Source organism: Anser anser (assembly GCF_964211835.1).
Source record: "Anser anser genome assembly, chromosome: Z".
In the NCBI taxonomy this organism is placed as follows: Eukaryota; Metazoa; Chordata; class Aves; order Anseriformes; family Anatidae; genus Anser; species Anser anser.
The window spans coordinates 73,054,673-73,075,218 of NC_139723.1; the positions used below are offsets into that span (position 1 = coordinate 73,054,673).

General features: G+C 42.1%; 1 protein-coding gene across 3 annotated transcripts in view; it reads left to right on the forward strand.

Moving 5' to 3' along the window:
- PLCXD3 (phosphatidylinositol specific phospholipase C X domain containing 3) overlaps window positions 1–20,546 on the forward strand; it is a 91,825-nt gene that overhangs the window by 64,613 nt on the left and 6,666 nt on the right. The window contains exon 3 of one of the 3 annotated variants that reach the window (XM_083818424.1): window positions 3,325–6,330. The exons of 1 other annotated variant lie outside the window; for it this stretch is intronic. In XM_083818424.1, the coding sequence (XP_083674550.1) occupies window positions 3,325–3,493 (169 nt within the window). In that variant the 3' untranslated portion in view covers window positions 3,494–6,330. Of the gene's footprint in view, window positions 1–3,324; window positions 6,331–13,629; window positions 20,541–20,546 lie in introns of those variants that run through there. One more of the 3 variants, XM_083818425.1, reaches the window with a different exon arrangement.

Sequence of the window (20,546 nt, forward strand, 5' to 3'; positions counted from 1 at the left end):
AAATCTGAAACCAGAGTGTTACTGGTTTCAGTGGTGCCACTGGGTGGAATTAAGGAAAGGGGGGTTCATTCCCAGAGGCGTTGTTTCAGGCTGCCATCGGGTGATGGGCAGGTGGTCCTGCGGGTCATTAAGCTAAATGTGTGTTCAGGCCAGCGCTGCTTCTCTGAGGAGTATGACCGCATGGCATGGCAAGTGTCTGTGCCTGGTTCATCCCTTCTGTCAAACATCCTTCTGTGGCAGTGACAGGGCAGGACTCACCTGGCAGGGATGGACAAGGTCATCGCGAAGGCATCGGAAATGAAGTGCCCTGAGAGCCGCTCTCTCGCCCTTGTTTAATGCCATGATCAGGAAGTTCTTTTGAGCCTGCTGCTAATCCTGGATCAGAAAGCATTTGGTTGATAATGGTCTCTCACCTCGTGGTGCTTGCTGCTGGCTCCCTCTCTCCCTCACACAGTGTGTCGTGCTATTCGTTTCTGGCTGCATGAAAACAGAGAAGATGTAAATGCAACCGGTTAGCTTCTTTCTTGGTGGAAAACTTCCTTCTTTGAGAGCTCCAGTCTGAGGAGCATTTGTGGAAATAGGAAATCATATGGTGAGCATCTGGGTGTTTTTCTTGTAACCTGTTTCTCATGAGAGTTACAGGTAGGTTGCTTCTTAGAAAAATATTTGCCATCTCAGGCAGGACTTTACTTTATTCTGTAGTAACTCTGGAAATGCACTGTATGGACTGATCACAGGCTCACTTACTGTAATTCCCTCTCAGAAACCTCTGGGCTTCTCTCCTGCTTGCAGCCATCACCGACCTTACAGCCAGGGTTGACCATACCAGCTGCCTGCTCCTGCACTGAGCAGCTCTTCTCAGGGTATGCCTCTTCTGAGATGCAGACTCACAGCAGCTGGCAGGGAAATCCTGCTTTATTCATTTATCCGTTTTTGTTGTTGTCAGTTGTTTGCATTTTTTTCTTTGCCTTTTTTTTTTCTTTAGGTGAGGTTTGTGTGTGTCTTACTCCAGGCCCATGCTTGTGAGCTCTTGTCATCTCTTAAATAACGTGTCCACGGATGCACAACAAGGTGGAACAGCCTGTGGGGACACACAGACAGAAGCCGTGCTGTCCAGAGCTGAGTCAGTGCTGGGTGGAGGGGCGCAGGGCCTGAGGCCAACCAGCAGCATCTGGCCTTGGGAGGTCTGTAGGAGGAAGGGGACTGCAGCAGCTTTTTAGTACATGTGTAGCTTGGTCTGTATCTCACAAGAGGCGCACGAGCCACCACAGCGGCTCTCGCACTCGTTGTGTGGCTGACGTGACGGGTCTGTGTGGTCTTCTGCTGATGGAGCAGAGTGATCCAGCATGACTCATGTCCCAGAGGAAGAGGGAATGCCCTCTTTGCTGTGGCATATCTCAGCCGAAATCTATCTTGGCTTCACCCCAGAAGGATTTTAGTTTATTGTTGATGCCTCCTCTGAAATCCCTTGCTACACTTTTTACAAGCTATATAATGCATTTTTTTAGTTTACCTCTTCCCTGATGGTCTGTGATGTGGTTTGTTTTATTTGTGGTATAGCAACCCTAGTTCATCAGTGTGGAGTTTTCGTTAAATAAAATATGAGATCAATTCAGAAGTTACCAGTATTACTGGAAGCATGAGACTTCTCACAATGTCTGGCTATTTATAGTGCAGATCAGAACCAGTAAGAGCTCTCCAAATCATCATTTGCACTTGAAAAAAACTTAGTTTTTAAAGCTAAGTTGAGATCACGTCAGTGCTATGTTAGTTAATATTTTATTTCCTTTTTTAAAATTTTGGTCTACAGTTGTTAGATTTGTTAGTTGTGACAGCAAGTACACGTTTGTGTTAAATTGTTTCGACCCAGCGATTACAAAACCATTTGTTCCCATTGGTGCAGCTTTTTGTTGAAAGCTGCAGATATCTTAGTCTACACTTTTTTTCAAGACTGCATCTTTCAGTGTTTTTCTCCAGGGAGAAGTCTACTTTAGCAAAACAGTTTATGTCAAAACATTTCAACTTTGTACTTCTATTAATTCCATCTTGTCTTTAGGTTTATGTTACAGTGCTAATTGCAATATTTAATGCTGTTGCTGTATCCACAGCTTTCATTTTTGTATTCAGAAATAGATTTTGAACTTTACGTGATGGGAAAGGCCAACACTTTGCTTTCTAATTTGAAATAGAATCACATTTTGAAAAGCTGGATTTTGTAACAGAACAGAAGTTGTTGGTTTCAGGCCAGATCTATGAAATATCACAAAGGGTGTCTAGCACTGAAGTGCCCAGCCTTTATCATTCCCTGGATTATCATTGTTGATCAAGTGACAGTCTGCAGACAATAACTTATTTTTTTTCTCATTCCTAATCTCCTTTTTAATTTTGTTTATGGCTATTGGAAATTACGGTCTTACCCATTACGTATACGGTGGGTACTATTGACCAAGCGAAATAGCAGTATTATTGACAACAATAATTCACCCAGTGTGCATGGGAATAGACACGGTAGAAGGACAGAGTTCTTTGGGGGAATCTGTCTTATGAGTAATGTTCTGTGTCATATTTCCAGGACCGTTACTTTTTTGCGGGAAAAATAATTCAGAACTTGTTTTTAATTTTTCTGTAAGAAAGTTCAACCTCATCACTTTGGCCAAGAGTGAAATGGCCCAGCTGACATTTTAAAATTTAAAATAATCTGAAACCAAGGTAGACAGCATGATGGTAGATGTAATCTAGAGTCAGTAATAGGCAGTGTGAAAGAGTCTAGTGAAGATGACTTAGCTTTGTGAGAGGACTGAATTTTGGTGCCAATCACGTTATGTTGCCAGTGATTGCTTCATCACTGAGCCATTTCAAGACCGTTGTCTGTAAGGTTGAATTATAGGAAAAGATGACTGTTAGCATTTTATTATAAAATCTGACAATAACAAATGGTAAAAAGGATGGCTCAAAGGTCAGCAAAAATACCTGCCAGACTGACATAAGCAGATTTCATTCCTTCCAGTGGATTCCACAGCACAGTGCAGTATATGAACTGTAGCACCATTACATTAAAAATTGGCCCTCTTGAGTTGGCTAAAATAACTGTACTAACAGTGGTTATCTTTATATTAAGTTCTGCTTCATTTATTCAGTGTGGAGCTTGAAAGTTAGACTTTTATCCTGTAGATAATAAAAACAAATATAGTATGAAAACATTTTTCATATTTTTCAATATTAGATATTTTCATATCTAATATAAAATATGTAATACAAAAATAATATGAAAAATAAGACCTGAATGTATTAGCAAGATTTCTGTGCTGAATGATCTGCTTCTAGGTGTACACAAACTTTTGGAGATAGACCTCTATGCAGCTGGATGAATTCCTATTCTGTAAGGCCAGAAGACCGGGAGGATAAGGTACATGAAAAAGCCAAACTGCAGCCTGAGATCCCACTGTCTGACTGTCAGGGTTCCTCTTGCAGCCTTCTTTGTGACCCCAGATAGTGTTGAGGTAAATGTTTTATAAAAGCTGTACAAAGTGGATACAATCAAGCACAGAGGAGAGTGGCATAACTAGAACTGCATAATTGCTAAATGCATAAGCATTGCCAATATTAAAACAGATCTATGAAAACAATGGCTTAGAGTGGAGAGCAGCAAATGTAAAATTTGCTTACATTAAAATGATAGGGGGATGTTCTGAGCCCCAACAGGCTTTTAGGAGAAGGTGAGACAGTTGACCTTAACTGGAAAGAAGCGATAATTGAAGTTACAGAGATTAAAGGAAAGTAGGACAAATCTTGATGAGGTTTTGCCAAAGGTGGATTGTGTCAAACTGTATTGATTATTTTTTTTAACTAATGTTATGGAAATTTTACAGAAAAAACAGATGACTGGATTTCAGTAATGTGGCTGGTAAAGTGTGAAATAGGATATTATCAACCAAAATAGAATTTAGGCGTCAGAAATGGAATTTAAACTGATTGAAAGTACCAGACTGAAGAGGAAGTAATGGTACCATTCCTTAAAGAGAAAGGTAGTCTTGAACATTTCCATGAAGGACCCTTGGTTCACCCATAGGAGAGTGCTAACGCAGTTTGCTGTTAACACAAAGAAAGAGGCTATCATCATACTAGACTGAGGAGTGACATACAGGAAGAACTGGGTGACCTTAAGACCTGCAGAATTTAGAAACAAGCTGGAATTCGGTGGTACAAAATGCAGGGTGATGGCAATGGGAACGTGTTCTGGTGAGGTGGGTTCTCCTCAGCTGGGAAAGCCAGGCACGGTGGCTGGGGGAGTATCTCTCACCTGTGGATGGCTAAAGCTACACCCTCAGTAAAAAGCATCTGGGAAAAAGAGTGGTACCATCTTGGTGTGCACCAAGGTGTTTCCAGCATGTACGGAAGGGCTGCAATGCTGTTGCCCAAGGTGCTGTTAGATATCTTTTTGGATATCCTGTGCAATTCCGAGCGTCCTTGTTCTGGGGAGGTGGTTAAGCCTGGAACAGGTGCGGAGAGGGACTACTAGGATAATCAGGGAATGCATTGCTGAAGACATGGAGAGCACTTGTCTTGTTTATCCTAGCACAATGAAGCCAGAGAGGCTATGTGATTATTGTCTATAAATATCACGGGGGAATAAATACCAAAGAGGGAGAACAGTTTAGGCTAAAGGCCAGTGTTCTCACAAGAGCAACAGCGATAAACTGACTACATGAATTTAGGCTGGAAGTGAGAGAAGGGCTCCCTGCCACCAGAGCAGTGAGGTTTTACAACCCTCTTGGAAAAATGGGAGGTAAAAAAGCTGGCTGCTTATAAGATGAGCTTTATCAGCCCTTGAAAGAGGGAGAGAGATAATTAGTTAGCAGATTCCTCCCAACCTGTTTCTGTGGATGAACAAGACATTTGTGGTATTCATTCACAGCCCCACTGGTTATTGGGAAGTCAGAGCCAGACCTGCCTGTGGTAGGGGGATAAGTCTTGCTGACTTGGGAGCACATTGGCAGGAAGAGCCCCATGAGCGTGTCTCCCTCAGCTGTGACCAGAGCAAGCATTTCTCGTTGTGAAAGAAAAGTGGCTATTCTGCCCTATCTCCTGGACACTGTGTGTGGCATAATTATAATTGGTGCAGCACAGGGCTTATTCTATGAATGTTTTGGGCTTGTTAGTACTGGGTTGCGTGAAAAACAACCAGAAGGAACAAGGATTTGCTCAGGGAAATCTGCTCCTGCTAAATGCTTCACAGGAATGCCCAGAATACTGTTTAGAGAATATTGCCTCTGGGATCGTGATGATTAACAAAGCTGGTTTTGCTATGTGAGGCCAGAGCTAGAAGCCAGAAAATGTATAAAGAATGCTAAGCATCTTAGTCTCCTGCTCTTGTGAGATTAAACAGCCGTTGCAGAGAGAGTTGGTGTTTGAAGATCCTAGACCTGCACAACCTGTGGTCTGGCTGCTGGGCTGGCCTTTGCTCTGACATTTTGTGTTCCTGCTGCGCAGTGACCACTGCTGGGCCCGAGGCTGCTGTGTACCGTTCACCAGTCTCCAAAAAAGATGAGTTACAGTTGCTAACCCAAATCAGGTGCTTCCCAGACATCAGTACAATGGCATGGCCATACCAGAGTGATCATGGCGGCTCGAACCCATAACCAAGACCTAACCAAGAGCTTGGTACTGAATGTCAGTTCTTCATTTTGTTAGTTGATTATGTAAAGTTTTTAAGCATGGTTTAAATGAAAACCTTGGGGGCAATGACAGCAATGTACTATGGGTTTGAAAATGTGTATCTATTTGATGTGGACCTTGCAAAACAAAATGATGAAACTAGTTTTGGACATACAGGCTTGGTGGAGAAAAAGGTGGAGGAGCTCCAGTCCACATGAGAAGATGGTTGTTGGTCAAAAGAAACAGCAGCAGGAAGTACACAAGGTGGTACCTCAGATGAAGGCATATGTAGATCAGGGAGGAATTTTGATGCCAAACAAAAATTTGCTAGAAAAACAGATCTGTGAGAAGCACTGATGTGATTTTTGAAATTTGGTCACACTTGATAAGTAATTGTATTTGATGAAAACATGTAGGAAAACATTTAATCTTGATATTTTCTAACTTAATGTTTTAGAAATATTGAAGTGCTTTGACAAATCCAAAATAACTTTAAAGACACCTCATTTAAAATGATTTAAATTTTAAAAGAACAAAAAGCAAGAAAACAAGGTTTAATTGGCTATGCTGAACATTAGCTAGACACTTAATTTTTTTAATTAACTGAAAAATTGTGTAAGCTCCTATATAATTTTGTCCCCCACCATCTTGCATCCTGATTTTTTTTCTTCACAACATCATTCAAATCAGAGCTGTAATTATTCGGAATTTCCATTACTTGAATATGCAAGCCTGATGCTCATATTGTACTCTCTGGTTCTTCTTGTTGTCCAGACGGCAATAGTGATGAAAAATGCCTATTTTTCAAAGGCCTTTTTTCAAAGGCAGTGATTTATGTCACAGTTTTCTTATTTCAGCGTTGTTGGGTGGATTGCTTCATTGTGATCTACTTAGTGATGTTTCACAAACAAAGCTTATTTCCACCTTCTTGGAAGAATCAGGTGTTAGCTTCCTGGGAATGCTACAAGACCCAGCTCTTCACTGGGGCTTTCTCTGGAGGCACAACAGAGTTGGAAGGATTTGAATGTGGTTGTTTTCCTAGCATTTTTCAACAGTGAATTCAATATGAATTATTCTACAGTGCATCTATCTCTGAATAAGGTATTATGGAATACACAGAGCAAGGTACTATGGCAAACAGCTGCGTGCAGTTTTGTATACTTTGGTTGTCAGCTCTCTGTTTCTGCAGACTCCTTGTAAATCTACTTGATGAAACAAAAAGAAAAATTGAACCACTTAGAGCAGTTTGATTTGAAAGGAAATGGAAATTGCTTTGTTTTGTATTCAACAGTGAAGGTTCAAGTATAGGTGAGAGTTAGTGTAATTTTGAAGCATTTGCAGGTAGTTGGGTAAAAAACATTAATTTTGCAGGCTACTCTACTAGACTGAAAAATCTATATTTTATCTATTTAATTAAGTTGGATTTATTGTAGTATCTGTTTCAGTGGAAACTGTTCAGTGAATGATGTGCGAAGTTCTGTTACAGGTCATACAGCAAAGTGATAGTGCTGGCAGCCAGAAGTTTATTTAATACACTTTGCCTTCCCTCTAGCTGCTCTGTTTTCCCTGATGGTGATGCATACCTTTTTGCTCATTTTTCTAGTTACTCAAAAGCAGTTTTTGTTTAAAATCACTTTGCTAATTCACCTGTTTTGCATGCAGGCTACTGGGCAGGTCTAAACATTAGTAAAAATCCCCTTTTCTTTTCTGCTTTGGTAGTCTTTCATTGTTCTCCACATCTAATTTCAGGGTGTTTCTTCTGTGCACAACATTTTTTAATCTTTTTAATTTGTATCCATGTTCTTTCTCTTTTCTTTCTTGCATCATTCAAATTTTAGGTGTTTAAGAATTTGAGTTTTGTAACGAGGGAGGGGCTAAGCCATCAGCAGCAAGTGAAACCATGAGCTGGGGGGTAACTGGGCAGCTCCATACCTGGAGTCCCCTACCAAGTTCCTCAGCAGGAGAGCTCTTTGAAAGGTTCCAGGCAGCACATGGTGGCAACTCTCAGAGAAAATGAACCCCGTGGTTAAGGCTGATGGAGGAAACCTTGAGCATGAGTAGTCCAGTACTGGCTACAACTTCATTCGAGACTAAAACCAGCAATCACCCCCTATCGTTGCTGTAAATCACTGCACAAGAAGTTGTTTTCTATGTATTCTCTGCTCCTGCATGTGTTGCTAGGACCTCCAAAAGCAGCTCCTGCACTTTTTGGCCCTTTAGAGGAAGTCAGTCCCTTAATTCTCTTAATTCTTAATCTTCCTGGGCATGTTGTGGGAGTTGTGCAAGAGCACTTGGAGCCATTAAATATTTGAGTTATTCAACCTGTGTTCCTTACTGCATGTCATGGAGTTTAGTAGTGCCATCCCCACAGTTTGAGGTTGAAGTGCAGCTAATACCAATACACAAGATAACTAGCCCTATTTTATATCACTGCCAAAAACTGGTGAAAGGGTTGGTTGTGTGGACAAGATGTGGGATGCATAAGCCAACATGAAATGAAAACAGTCCGATGGCGAATGATGTCAAGTTGAGGGGCAAAAATCAAGGAGAGGAGATACGGATGACACAAGTCCTGGGTTCCTTTCCCTTACACAGTGCAAAACCCAATTATGTCTCAGGTTGCTGCACATGGAGCCCTGGTGAGGTGCCTTCATTAAGCTCCTTGGCATACAAGTAGAAGAAGCATTGCTCTGCGTGGTAGGAAGATGGCCAAAGTTAGAAAAATTCGTCCTTTCATCCATCAGTGAAGCTAGTGCTTTTTACGTGTTTGTGCTTGCATGTACACATGCTTTCTTCCCTCATTTCAAGATGAATTAAACCATTTGTATCTGTTGCTTGTAATTGCTTGTTTATTTGAATATGAATATTGAGTGCAGCTGCACTAACTATAGACTCTTTTATACTGTTCTGTGAAGCTGTCTTTTATGTTAAAGCATAAGAAATCCCTTTGAAGCCAAAATGACATATATTTTTTTTCTATATTGATTATAATATTTAGGGTATCAAATGATTAATACGAACAGTAAAATTAAAAAAAAAAAAAGAAATTTTGAGTAGAAATGAACAAGGTATTAAAAATAACTAGTTGAAGTCTTTTCAGTTATCTTATTATTTGTTTTCTTTTAGGCTTCCTCTTCCCTGGCTTGTTTCCATAAATTCAGAGCATTTATTTTTTTCATTTAGAAAAAAAGAAGGATCGTTACATACTGTGATTCCAGGAGATGGGGCTGTAAGAAAAATGCCATCTGTCATGAGACCCATAAGAAAATATGGTAGTTAGCCCCTGATGACAGGTTGGAAAATTGTTGTGAAAACTTTTGAGCTTAGTGCAAAATGCATCGCTCCAATTCCGGAAGGGAGCTGTTAGCGAGGGGAGGAGGTGGGGGTTTTCTTACTCTGTCAGACTGTTGCTGGGCACCCAGAAGACAGAATTTTTCAAGATTGCAGTTTTGAAACATATACCCACTTTCAGTGAGATTCTTTTTTTTTTTTTTTTAATTTGCAGTGTTTAAAGAGAGAGGTTTTGCAGTGACAAAGTGCCTTGTGGCATTGACCTCTCAAGGTCTGTGTCAGCCCATGACCGTGGTACGGGATCCTTTCTTACATTGTTCTGCTCTGCCGTGGCTTCTTGCTCCCAGTTTCATTTGGGGTGGTCATGTTGGGCACCACCACTAGGTCTCTGAGCATAGCATGATTCTTCAGAGACGTGTATGGATTCAGATTCCAGTTAGTCCATTATAATTTCAGTAGCTCTAATGTCAGCATTTGATTTTTTCTAGCTGTCTGGTTGACCCTGGCCGTTTTATTCTTGTTCTCAGCTTTCCGCTGAGTGTTCCACCACAGGACTTGCAGAGCATTTTGATGCCTTGCTGTCTGCTGGCAGAAGGCAGAACACATGTGCTGTGCTTTGGAGAAGAAGAAAAGGATGTGTAGTGTACACAAAGCACCTTACAAGCAGGGAGATGATAGCAGCCTGCAGCTATACCCCCTCAGGCATTTGTCAGATCAGTGCAGGGAGGCTGATCTGCACCATACCTGAAAGCTGCTGTGGATGCCTGGGAGCTGGGGGCTGCCGTGGGCAGTATAGGTAACATGTTTAGGACTTGTTTTCAGGAGACTGTGAGTAGCTGGAGTTGCCAGAAGGTAGGAAGGGCAAACCTGCTGCCTGCCTAGGGCTTCTTCCTTGGTGGTGTTCAAAACATGGCATAAAATAACTCAGCATAAAATAACTCAAGCCTTCTCTCTTCAGAAGGTAGGAGAAGAATTGATAAGTGTGATAAAGGCAAGGAAGTTGTAGCCTTTATCAGTGGCAGAATTTGTAGTGGACATAGTCATGTACTGTAGTTGTAACAGTACTTACGGCTTTATCTTAATTAACATGATCACCCACAAGTTCCAGGTAGTAAGAAATTATTCCCCAGCCACCATCACTGATGAAGATGTACTTATGAGCATTTTTGGGAAGACACCTCAGAGTCTCCTGGCTCTGGTCATTTGCCTTTACTTCATGTAACATGACTCCTCCTGCTATTTAGAGCTTTGTTAGCTCAAAGTTTGAGCAAGAGACCTGGACTGAAAAAAAAAAAAGTATCGAAAAAGCAGCTTAGTGGCGAATGAACACATCTGATGGATGGTTATTTGCCATTGGTGACAATGCTGGGCTGCTTTGTTTGTGGGCTATTTATTCACGTAAGTTTCTGTAATGGCATGGTTCCTTGTTTGTACTTGTACAAATGAGGCTTATCAGTATTTTATCACCTGTGTTTCTTGCAGCTTAGAAAGAGTGAAAGGGGCATTGATGATGCAGCATCACTAGGGTTATGTTTTTGTGGCACTCGGAATCAGCTGGCACTGTTTCTGTTCAGCTCTATCAGCTCTGTAGGTGGATGCTGCAGAACAGTAAAATAGAAATGTTTGCGCAACGTGAAAAGGAGATAATTCTGTGTGACAATAGTAATGTGTTTAACTCCTTGCAATGGGAATCATGTAACTCGTGTAATTAGAAGGAAAAAACAAAAACAAAAACACGATACTAGCTTGGCTCAGGAAGTGCTCGACAACTCAGATCATGACATGATAGGGAGCACAGGGACTGACAACAAATGTCAGTGAAAGATCTGGGGACACAAAGCAGAACGAACACTTGACAGATCATTACACACAGGTGACCAAGCCATCCCTGTTCTGCGGTCAACTCTAACACACAATTTGAATGGTTTTAATGCAGTGAAACAAGTATAATGAGTTTATAAATAAATTATAACTTTTTTAAAGAACTAGAAGATGAGAGGAAAAAAAAAAAGCAAATGTGTAGCTAATCCCTTGATGGGTGGCAGAACATTATCTTGTGTAAAGCAGAACTTCTGTGTTTCACAGGCAATGGGCTAAGGTCAATTTTAATTTCTATAGTCTGCTCTTACTGTCATTGCTGTGGTTTCCTTAGCATTTCTTGAACTGCCAGATTTCCATTTGGAATGAAACAACTGCCTCAAGCAGGTGAACTTTGCAGACACCTGATAAATGGGTGTTCAGGCTTATCTCTCTGACCCACAAAAGGTTGGAATGAATGACATCTGAACAGCTCTTGAATCTCTCAGCTGAAAGGTTGATTAGGAAATGATGGCAATTCTATTCCCCTCTGTTTTCATAGCTTAGGACTTACACCACTGTTAATGAAAGTGGGAGATGTTCCTCTCCCATGTGATCTCCAAAGAGATGACAGATTAGAACAGTTACAGAGCTTGTCTGACTTGATCTGCTCAATCACTGGAAAAGCCGGGCTTCAAACACAGGCATCCTCATGACAGACAGTACTTTTCCAGTTAATCCATGGACTATCATGTACTTGTCCATGCTACCAGAAGTACATGTGTTACAAGGCCTCATGTCATAAAAGCTAAATGCCTCAGTTTGTGTGGTAGAAGTTAAAGCTTTTAGCTCTGCTTTTTTCCCACTTCAGTTCCCCACCACATAGGCCAAGAGAGTGGCCATAGTTCTAGCGTTGTCTCATTAGTGAGATCTCTGATAATATGGGGTCCGCTAAAGCCTTTACCAGCTGATATGTTCCTAATGCTATTAGTTAATGCTCGAGGTGCAATGGCTAAAAACATAATGAGGAAAATAGGATGTTGAATATTAGTCACTTCCAGAACCATCGCTTGCTGCTATTAAATATCCCATTACATTTTTATACAAGCATAGAGGTGTAGGTTCAATAAATACAGCTGAAATTTCTTTGAAGGGAGGGCAGAAAAGGGCACTTTTGAGCTCGTTTCTGCCTCCCCTTTAAAATGAAACCCAGAAAAGCAACAACAGCTCAATAGAAGAGCAAAGACATCTGGTCCCTTGTGACTCTGCAGAGTACAGTGCTATGATCAGTTACACTAAAATATTCATCTGGCCCCAGCACGGTAGTCTGTGTCATCTGATTAGATGAGCTTCCAAACTGTATAAAGCAATTGGAGATGACTGAATTATAGATAAACATTTCAGAAGAATAAATTCAGGGCTGTTTGATGTTAATGTAGGTTGTACCTGCAACCTGACAGCTCGTGGGCAGTGTAACGTGTCCATTCACGATCCTGGAGAAGGAGTTCCCACCTGTGTCTCTCTGAGCCTAAGAATAATGGAATTCACTCATTTCACCCAGTGTTGCCCAAATTTTCTGGTTCTAGTCAGTCTGGCCTTAGTAGTGCCAATTTTATGACTACTCTGCTGCTGCCTAGAGGATGTGAGAACTAAAGAAGCAAATTTAAGGAGTTCCGTCCCAGCTGGTCCATGCTTGTGCACGGCTAGTTCATTTGTTCCTTGGCTGTGCCAATTCAACGTTTATGAGATCCTGATATAAATCAAATCTCTTCAGTGAACTGGGGCCATTTGGGACATGGGAAGACTAAACATGGTTGATTTATTTCTTTTAATCCAGAACACTTCCATGTGCTGTCTTTCCTTTTGTCACTAGAGGTTTATTAACACAACTGAGAGAATGGTAAGTTGTGATCTGGGGACAGAAACAAATGGCTGGCATGGAAAAGAAAAATAAGCCTTTTAAAATAGTTCTGCCACAAAAGAAAATCACAGTTGAACGATGCACTGTGGAATGGTTTGTGTTTTGCAGGTAAACTATAGTGATGAACAGTTTCTCATAAGTGGGAACAGGGTGTGGACGTGATGAACACTTCTGAATAGCACACCTTTACGCCAATATTTTTGGCTGCATCTATTTTTGGCTAATCCCATTAAAACTAGGGAGAATGTGTATGGATATTTGTGTAGAAATGCTCTGAATAGAGAGCAAGGTTGTAGAATATGTGAAATCACTGGAGGCTTGTAAGAACTGATTAAATTGAACATTTGCCAGGAGTAGTTTGTATAGTTGATCTTCATGTTGCTGATCCTGCCTCAGGATGGGCTGTATGAACTTGAACGACTTTTCAAGGTTCTTTCCAGTCATGATTTTTATGATTCAGTGACACACGAGACATCCCCTGTTCCCACTGGAGCGATGAATTCTCAGCATCCTTGAAAAGCAAAAGTCAGCATGTGCTGACTTACAGCTCAAGAATTAATCAGTGTTCTTCAAATATGAGTAAAATTGGATGAAGGGGTGAGAAAAGTTAAAGTGTAAGGATTCTAATTCTGGCTCATATGAGCACATGCTCCTGCAGAGGAGTGCTTTTTTTCTTGAATAGTAACACCTACTTGTAAAAGGCTGTGTAGTTCACTGGAGTGGGAGGAAATGCCCTGAGTACTTAACCTTTGCCCTAAGCAAGTGGATGCGCTTCAGTTCTCTCTGGTGTTGCTGGTAGTGGGCATTTAATGCTAGACAGCTCTGCGCTCTGGAAATGAGACCGGTTTCCCTTTCTGGATTAGGTTGTAGTGGCTCTTTACACTTTAAAAGAAAACCTGTTGTCTGCCATTTAGTGCTCAAATTCTCATTAAACAGTGAACAACCCTTCTGTTTTGTGCTTGCAGAGTTACTTCTCTTCCTTCTCCTCCCTTGAAAGCTCTGCAGAGAGGAGCGGCTGTTTCGCCATGGGAGGTCCTGTTGTGGAGCACTGCTGCTGTTAATGTTCTGTCATGTTGTCAGGCTGTGATGACTCAGACATTAAAAAAAAATATCTTTCTGAACTAAAGTAGCCTAACAGCAATTTTTTTTAAAGCGAATTTTAATGCAATTAGTTACGTCATATCTTCTTTCTGAAAGCATATAATGGACCTCTCAGCTCTGCTGCCTAAACTGAAGCTATGTGAACGTATTATTTTCTAAACAAAATTTAATTCCATTGGAGTCCACCTAAGATATCTGACAGATTGAGAAAAATAAAGAAGTCATCCTGAATGGTAAATAGCTTTGAAAAGGGCCAAGCATGTCTTGTAGTTTAGGGCAGAGCTTCTTAGGTAAGTTCTCTAACACATCAGAAAATGACTCATCAAAGAAGTGCAAAACTTAAAAACAAAACAAAACCACAAAAAACACCTGCACACATTTCTGTTTATATGAGCAAGCAAGCAGAACCGGGAAAATAGAGGTAATAAAGTAACTGTCAAAGCTGAGACTAGATCTTACTGGGTTGTAAATAAAAATCACTCTAGCAACAGTATATGAGAAAATATGTGGCTCCTCAAACAACAACAAAAAAAGCCTGAGACAGTGATGTAGGGCATGTTTCCGTGGCACTGATGTAAGTCATCTTGATACCCAAGCCATGCCCAAATGATTGATATGTCTGACGGACCCAGTGAGGGTTCATCTAGAGAGAAAAGCTTTGGTCTTATAAGAACTGCAGCCACAAATGGCTCTGCAGGACATGGCATTGCCCAGTGTGCGTATGTCCCTATTACACCCATCTCCTCCACTGTCCCCCTTCCACACGTACCATCCAGCTTATCTGGGTGGCTGTAGAAGACTGCTGGGGAGCATGGCCGTGGAGTGGGTCAGGTTGACCATGTGGAGAGGCTGGAGCTGATCACCGCCTGTCCCACCAGGCATTTACATGTCATGGCTGTCCACGTCACTTCTGTGCCCTGTTCTGCTTCAGGAATGTGAGGGCAGCAGGCTCTGAGTGCAAATAAATGATGTATCCTACATATTTCCTCAGGACAGAAGATTTTTCTGCAAAGATTGCCAGTTGCTGTGCACAGTCAGAGCTGGGTGACGTGCCAGTTCCTTCCCCAGAGCAGCCTTCCCACGGTGGCTCAATTCTCTATCCTATGGTTTGCTTCTCCACACTGCTGGTACCACCAGCCCTGCCCCAGTGCCAGGGAACAGGATGAAGGAGTCAACCCCAGGTGCTGGTTGCTGGGGCAGCGCTGTATGGACCTGCAGGAGTGCCCTGTCTGGCCAGCCCACACAGAGGTTGGTGGATCTGCAGTGCTGTGAAAGCATTGCATGAGTTACTGCAACAAAAGGTGGATGCTCCTCTCTTCCTCCTCTCTAAGGCTTTGCCGAACAATGTGCCTTCCTTCCTGTGTGGCTTGAGGCTAAGGCAAGCAGCACCCTTTTTTGTCCTTTGTTCTGTTTTACAGTGGCTTTTGCAACCCCTGAAGTTAGATACTTTTCCTTCTGAAACTTTTCACTCTGCCACTGAGGGCTGAGTTTCACAACTGTGAGACACAACAGGCTTACATATGTTTTAAAGGGCTGACAGCATTCTGTATATTCAGGTTTTCCTGCTACCTAGCGCTTAGTTTGTAACATGTTAATGTATGACTTTCCATCCTGTGTGCGCTTCAGAGCATTTATTCACAGGGCTGAAGTCTCACAACACATGGGTTCACAAGGGGAAGGTCTGGCTTAACAAACTTAATTTCCTTTTATGTCAAGGTCCTCCATCTGGTTGATCAACATCCATCTGGTTTCAGGTGGAAACAGTTAGAGACTTGCTGCTCCACCTGGACTGTCACAAATCCATGGGGCCAGATGGGATCCACCCAAGGATGATGAGGGAGCTGGTGGATGTGATTGCTGAGCCGCTTTCCATCATCTATCAGCAGTCATGGTCAACTGGAGAGGTCCCAGATGACTGGAGACTTGCAAATGTGATGCCCATCTGTAACAAGGGTTGCAAGGAGGACCCGGGAAATTACAGGCCTGTCAGCCTAACCTCAGTGCCAGGAAAGGTGATGGAACAGGTCATCCTGAATGCAATCACACAGCATTGGTGGGACAACTGGGGGATCAAGCCTAGTCAGCAAGGGTTCATGAAAGGCAAGTCCTACCTGACCAACCTCATCTTCTTCTCTCAACGGGAGACCCGTGATGGATGAGGGAAAGGCTGTTGATGTAGTCTACTTAGACTTCAGCAAGGCCTTTGACATGGTCTCCCATAGTATTCTCCCTGAGAAGCTGACAGCCTATGACTTGAACAGATACAGTCTTTGCTGGGTTAAAAACTGGCTGGACAGCCAGGCCCAGAGAGTGGTAGTGAACAGAGAGAAATCCAGCTGACGACCAGTCATTGAAGGACATTGAGGCCCTAGAGTGTGTCCAGAGAAGGGCTACGAAGCTGGTGAAGGGTCTGCAACACAAGTCCTATGAGGAGCGGCTGAGAGAACTGGGGTTGTTTAGTATGGAGAAGAGGAGACTCAGGAGAAACCTTATTGCTCTCACAACTACCTGAAAGGACGGTGTGGGGAGCTGGGGGTTAGCCTCTTCTCACAGATAATTAGTGATAGGACATGAGGGAATGGCCTCAAGCTGCACCAGGAGAGATTCAGATTGGAAATGAGGAGACATTTCTTCTCAGAAAGAGTAGTCAGGCATTGGAACAGGTTGCCCAGGGAGGTGGTGGAGTCACCGTCCCTGGGGATGTTTAAGGAAAGGCTGGACATGGTGCTTAGGGACGTGGTTTAGTGGGTGATACTGGTGGTAGGGGGATGGTTGGACCAGGTGATCCTGGAGGTCTCTTCCAACCTTAATGTTTCTATGATTCTATGACCAAGAGAAGCCAGTTGATGTAATCTTTTTGCATTTCAGCAGTTTTCAGTACTGTTTCTCACAGAATCCTTCTGGACCAAATGTCCAGCAAACAGCTGGACAAATACATAATGCAATGGGTGAACAACTGGCCGATGGGTTGGGCTCACAGGGTTCTAGTAAATGGGGTTACATCAGGCCGGCGGACAGTCACCAGCGGGGTTCCACAGGGCTCCATTTTGGGTCCAGTTCTCTTCAATGTTTTCATTGACTTGGATGCAGGAATTGAAGGTAAACTGAGTAAGTTTGCAGATGATACAAAATTGGGAGGAGCTGTTGACTCCGTCGAGGGTGCAGAAGCCTTGCAGAGAGATCTTGACAAATGAGAGGGCTGGGCAATCACCAACCATGTGAAGTTTAACAAGAGCAAGTGCCGGATTCTGCACCTGGGATGTGGCAAACCTGGCTATACGTACAGAGTGAGGGATGAGAGGCTGGAGAGAAACCCCACAGAAAGGGATCTGGTTTTGGTTTATAGCAAGTCAAATGTGAGCCAATATTGTGCCTTGGCAGCCAGGAGGGCCAACCATACCCTGGGGTGCATCAAACACAGCATTGCTAGCCGGTCAAAGGAAGGGATTTTCTTGCTCTTGCTTTGCTCTGTGCTGGTGCGGCCTCACCTCCAGCCTCACTGTGTGCAGTTTGGGGCACCACAATATAAGAAGGACATAAAACTATCAGATAGTGTCCAAAGGAGGGCTACAACACTCAACAACACTCTCAACAACTTTCAACAACACTCTCAGACATATGGTCTGATTTTTTGGTGGTCCTGTGTGGAGCCAGAAGTGGGAATCAGTGATCCTTCAGGGTCCCTTCCAACTTGGGATATTCTGTGATTTTGTGATTAACTTCTGAAGCTCACACTGCATGCTTTGCAGAAAAGTCAGCTGAGGTATGGGAGGGTGAGGAGAATGAGAATTGCCCTGTACTGTAAGGAGAGTTGGGGCCTGTCCTGCCTGTAGTTTCAACATTGACATCACTGGCACTGCTACCAACATTAACCTGTTTGGTTATTATGAGAACTAGTTGCACTAGCGCAGTGCAGGATGTAATTAGAGTGTGCCGAGACCACTGCCGTTAGTGGAATTATTTTTGCCGAGAAGCAGAGATGCGTAACCTTGAGTATCTACAACTGCAGCCCATGCTGATGTGGCTGGACTCTTCCCAGCCCTTACAGGGTCAGGATCAGAACCTTTGTTGACAGGTCCCCACTGAGACCCTGAAACACAGACAGCAACAGCCTCCAGAAGTATCATAAGAGAGCCAGGATCTGCTTAACACAGAGTGGTGCTGTCAAGGTTGGTCTGCAGGCTGAGAGGCTTGCATATCCTCATGCACAAAATCATTTTTATCAAGATGGCAAGAATTTCCATTAAGACCATGGTACATACTGGGTTTCTGTGAACGCAATCATGTAGGTGGCTGCCACGCAGCATGGTTTGTGTTCCTCTTACTAAAACCCTTAATGAGAACAATTACTAGTTTGAGGCATGCAGAGACTGGAAATTACAAGGAAGGGTGAACAAGGTTTGTGCTGCTATCACAAAGACACCCTGAGGAATGTTAAAGCAGGCTTATTCTAATAATTACTGTGAGCGTGTGAGATATTTGTACTGCAGCTGAGCAATGCGTGGTTTCTTACAGTCAGTGATCTAGATCCACTTTCAAGATGGCACTGTGGGAGGAAGATGGGGAAATGTATGTGTTTTTCTGTGAATTTCTGTCACAAGCAGAGTTGCATAGACCAAATCGTTAAGGTCAGTAGAATCTTTTGTTCAGGTATATATTTTTCAGGGTTGTGTTCTTTGACTTTGCTATGCAAAGAAGCTTTTTATTGGATCTGATTCACTTTTTGACTTACCTTTGAACACTTGTCAGTCTCTTGAACAAAAGATTTCTATGCCTTTATCTAACAAATTGTGTATGGACAAAGGGTCATGCAACTGAGTTTTATTTGAGATATCAGTAAAATGTAAACAAACCCATTTTTACAACCAAGCCTATTTGGAGATGAAATGGCAGGGCAAACTGAGTTTAAAATAAAACACTATTTAAAGGAACATGACTGTCTATTAAAGACTGAATTAATAACAACACAATAGGAAAAATTAAAAAGTATTTCAGGGTATGTGACTGAGCATGTAGACAGGAAGCACAGTGGTCTCAAGGCAGAATTACATTATCAGAACCAGATTCAGAACAAATAAAGGACACCAAAAGAAAGTACTTATGCCTCAAGGAAGACTAATATGCCAAAGGTATCAACATATGCAGAAGGAAGAAAAAATCTGTGCCTGCCTGCACTCTCTCAGTTCACCTTTAATCCTGCAATTCCTTGAGCTTCAACAGGCAGATATTAAAGACAAAGGCAGCATGCTGCCATCTTAGACGTGCAGCCTCACGTCTTCCTTCAGTGTTCAGCAATGTCACTTGCACGTGAAGATGCGGTGGAGTTTTCAGCTGCTCTGGGTATCTGTTTTGCAGAATCACAGAATGGTTGAGGTTGGAAGGTGTCTCTAGAGGTTGTGTGATCCAGTCCCCCAGCTCAAGGCCACCTAGAGCTGGTTGTTCAGGGCCTGGGCCTTATGAAGGTCTCCAAGGAGGGAGACTTGATTGGTTTTGTGGTCCCAGCTATTTTGCTGAGTTCCAGAGTTTCTGATGATTCATGGACCTTTTCAAACAGCCCAGGCACTGCAGAATATGTAACAGCACACCTATGTCTGTTACTATTCCAGTGAGTGCAACTTTCCAGGATTGCATAAATCTATAGATACTGATTTTTTATTTTTATTTTTTTTTACAGTAGAGTGCTTAAGCTCAGTTTTATGAGCTGGTGCATATATATGCCTGTGCTTCAGTTGTAATGAATCAGTGTGTGAAATAAAATGCTTTACTAGTCCTAGACATATGTCTTAAAATGGATTTAAGCATATGGACAGATGTTTTGCTGAAGCTAAACCTTTGTGTTGTGCATTCACCTGTAAAATCATAGGTAATTGTAACCTTTCTTTTTTTTAATATTTTTTTTAAGACTGATTCTGGCCAGTCACAAATAAAATCTGTGTCTGCTAATAGTTCCAACGGTCAATTACACTTTTTTTGAAAAATCTGTACCATATTTTGTTTGACTTGTTAACTTCTGTCTTAAGAACATTGGATCTTGTTTCTTGACTTAGGGAGTCCTTTGTTTTCCCATATATATTTGTAGTGGTCACCAGTTTATATTTTCATGGTATCAGAAAGATTTCTTTACATTCACCAACCCAGTTAGGGAGATGTCTTTTATACCCCAGTGTCCCAGCACTAGGGGTCTCACATAATAAAAATATGCTGTTTTTAAAAAGAGTGAATATGACTGTAGTGCTTTTTATTTCAGTTATTAATCACTTGTATATGACAAAATGTAATTATTGCAGGGATATTAATACTAGGAAAGGAGGAGTATCGAGGATATGCTGTACTTATACTGTAGAAATCATGGTTGTTTTGTGTCCCCAAATATAATATTTTCAGTATTTCCTTGAACGTGTCAAATGTGCTTTGCAAGTGGCTTGAGTCCTCTGTTGTTTCTTTTTCCATAAACAATTCCCATGGAGTCATATGGCCATACGATACTGAAAAGGTGTCCAGTCCATTCCTGTGCCCCTAGGCAAGATCAGTAATCACTGTGAGCCTGTAAACCTTGCTTTTATTCTTTTCTACTGAGAAGTTGAATACAACCAACATAATATTCCCACAGAGAATAAAAAAGAGTAGGGTTTTCAAAAAGCCTGAGCAGTAACCCTTGTCCTTTCTCATGTGCTTCCCTTAGAAACAAAGTAAAATCAACGGCAGTCACTGCTAATAAATCCTGTCTTGATGTATTTCTCTCACTGCTTTATGAGTAATTATTGTTCCTGTTTTCTCCTTA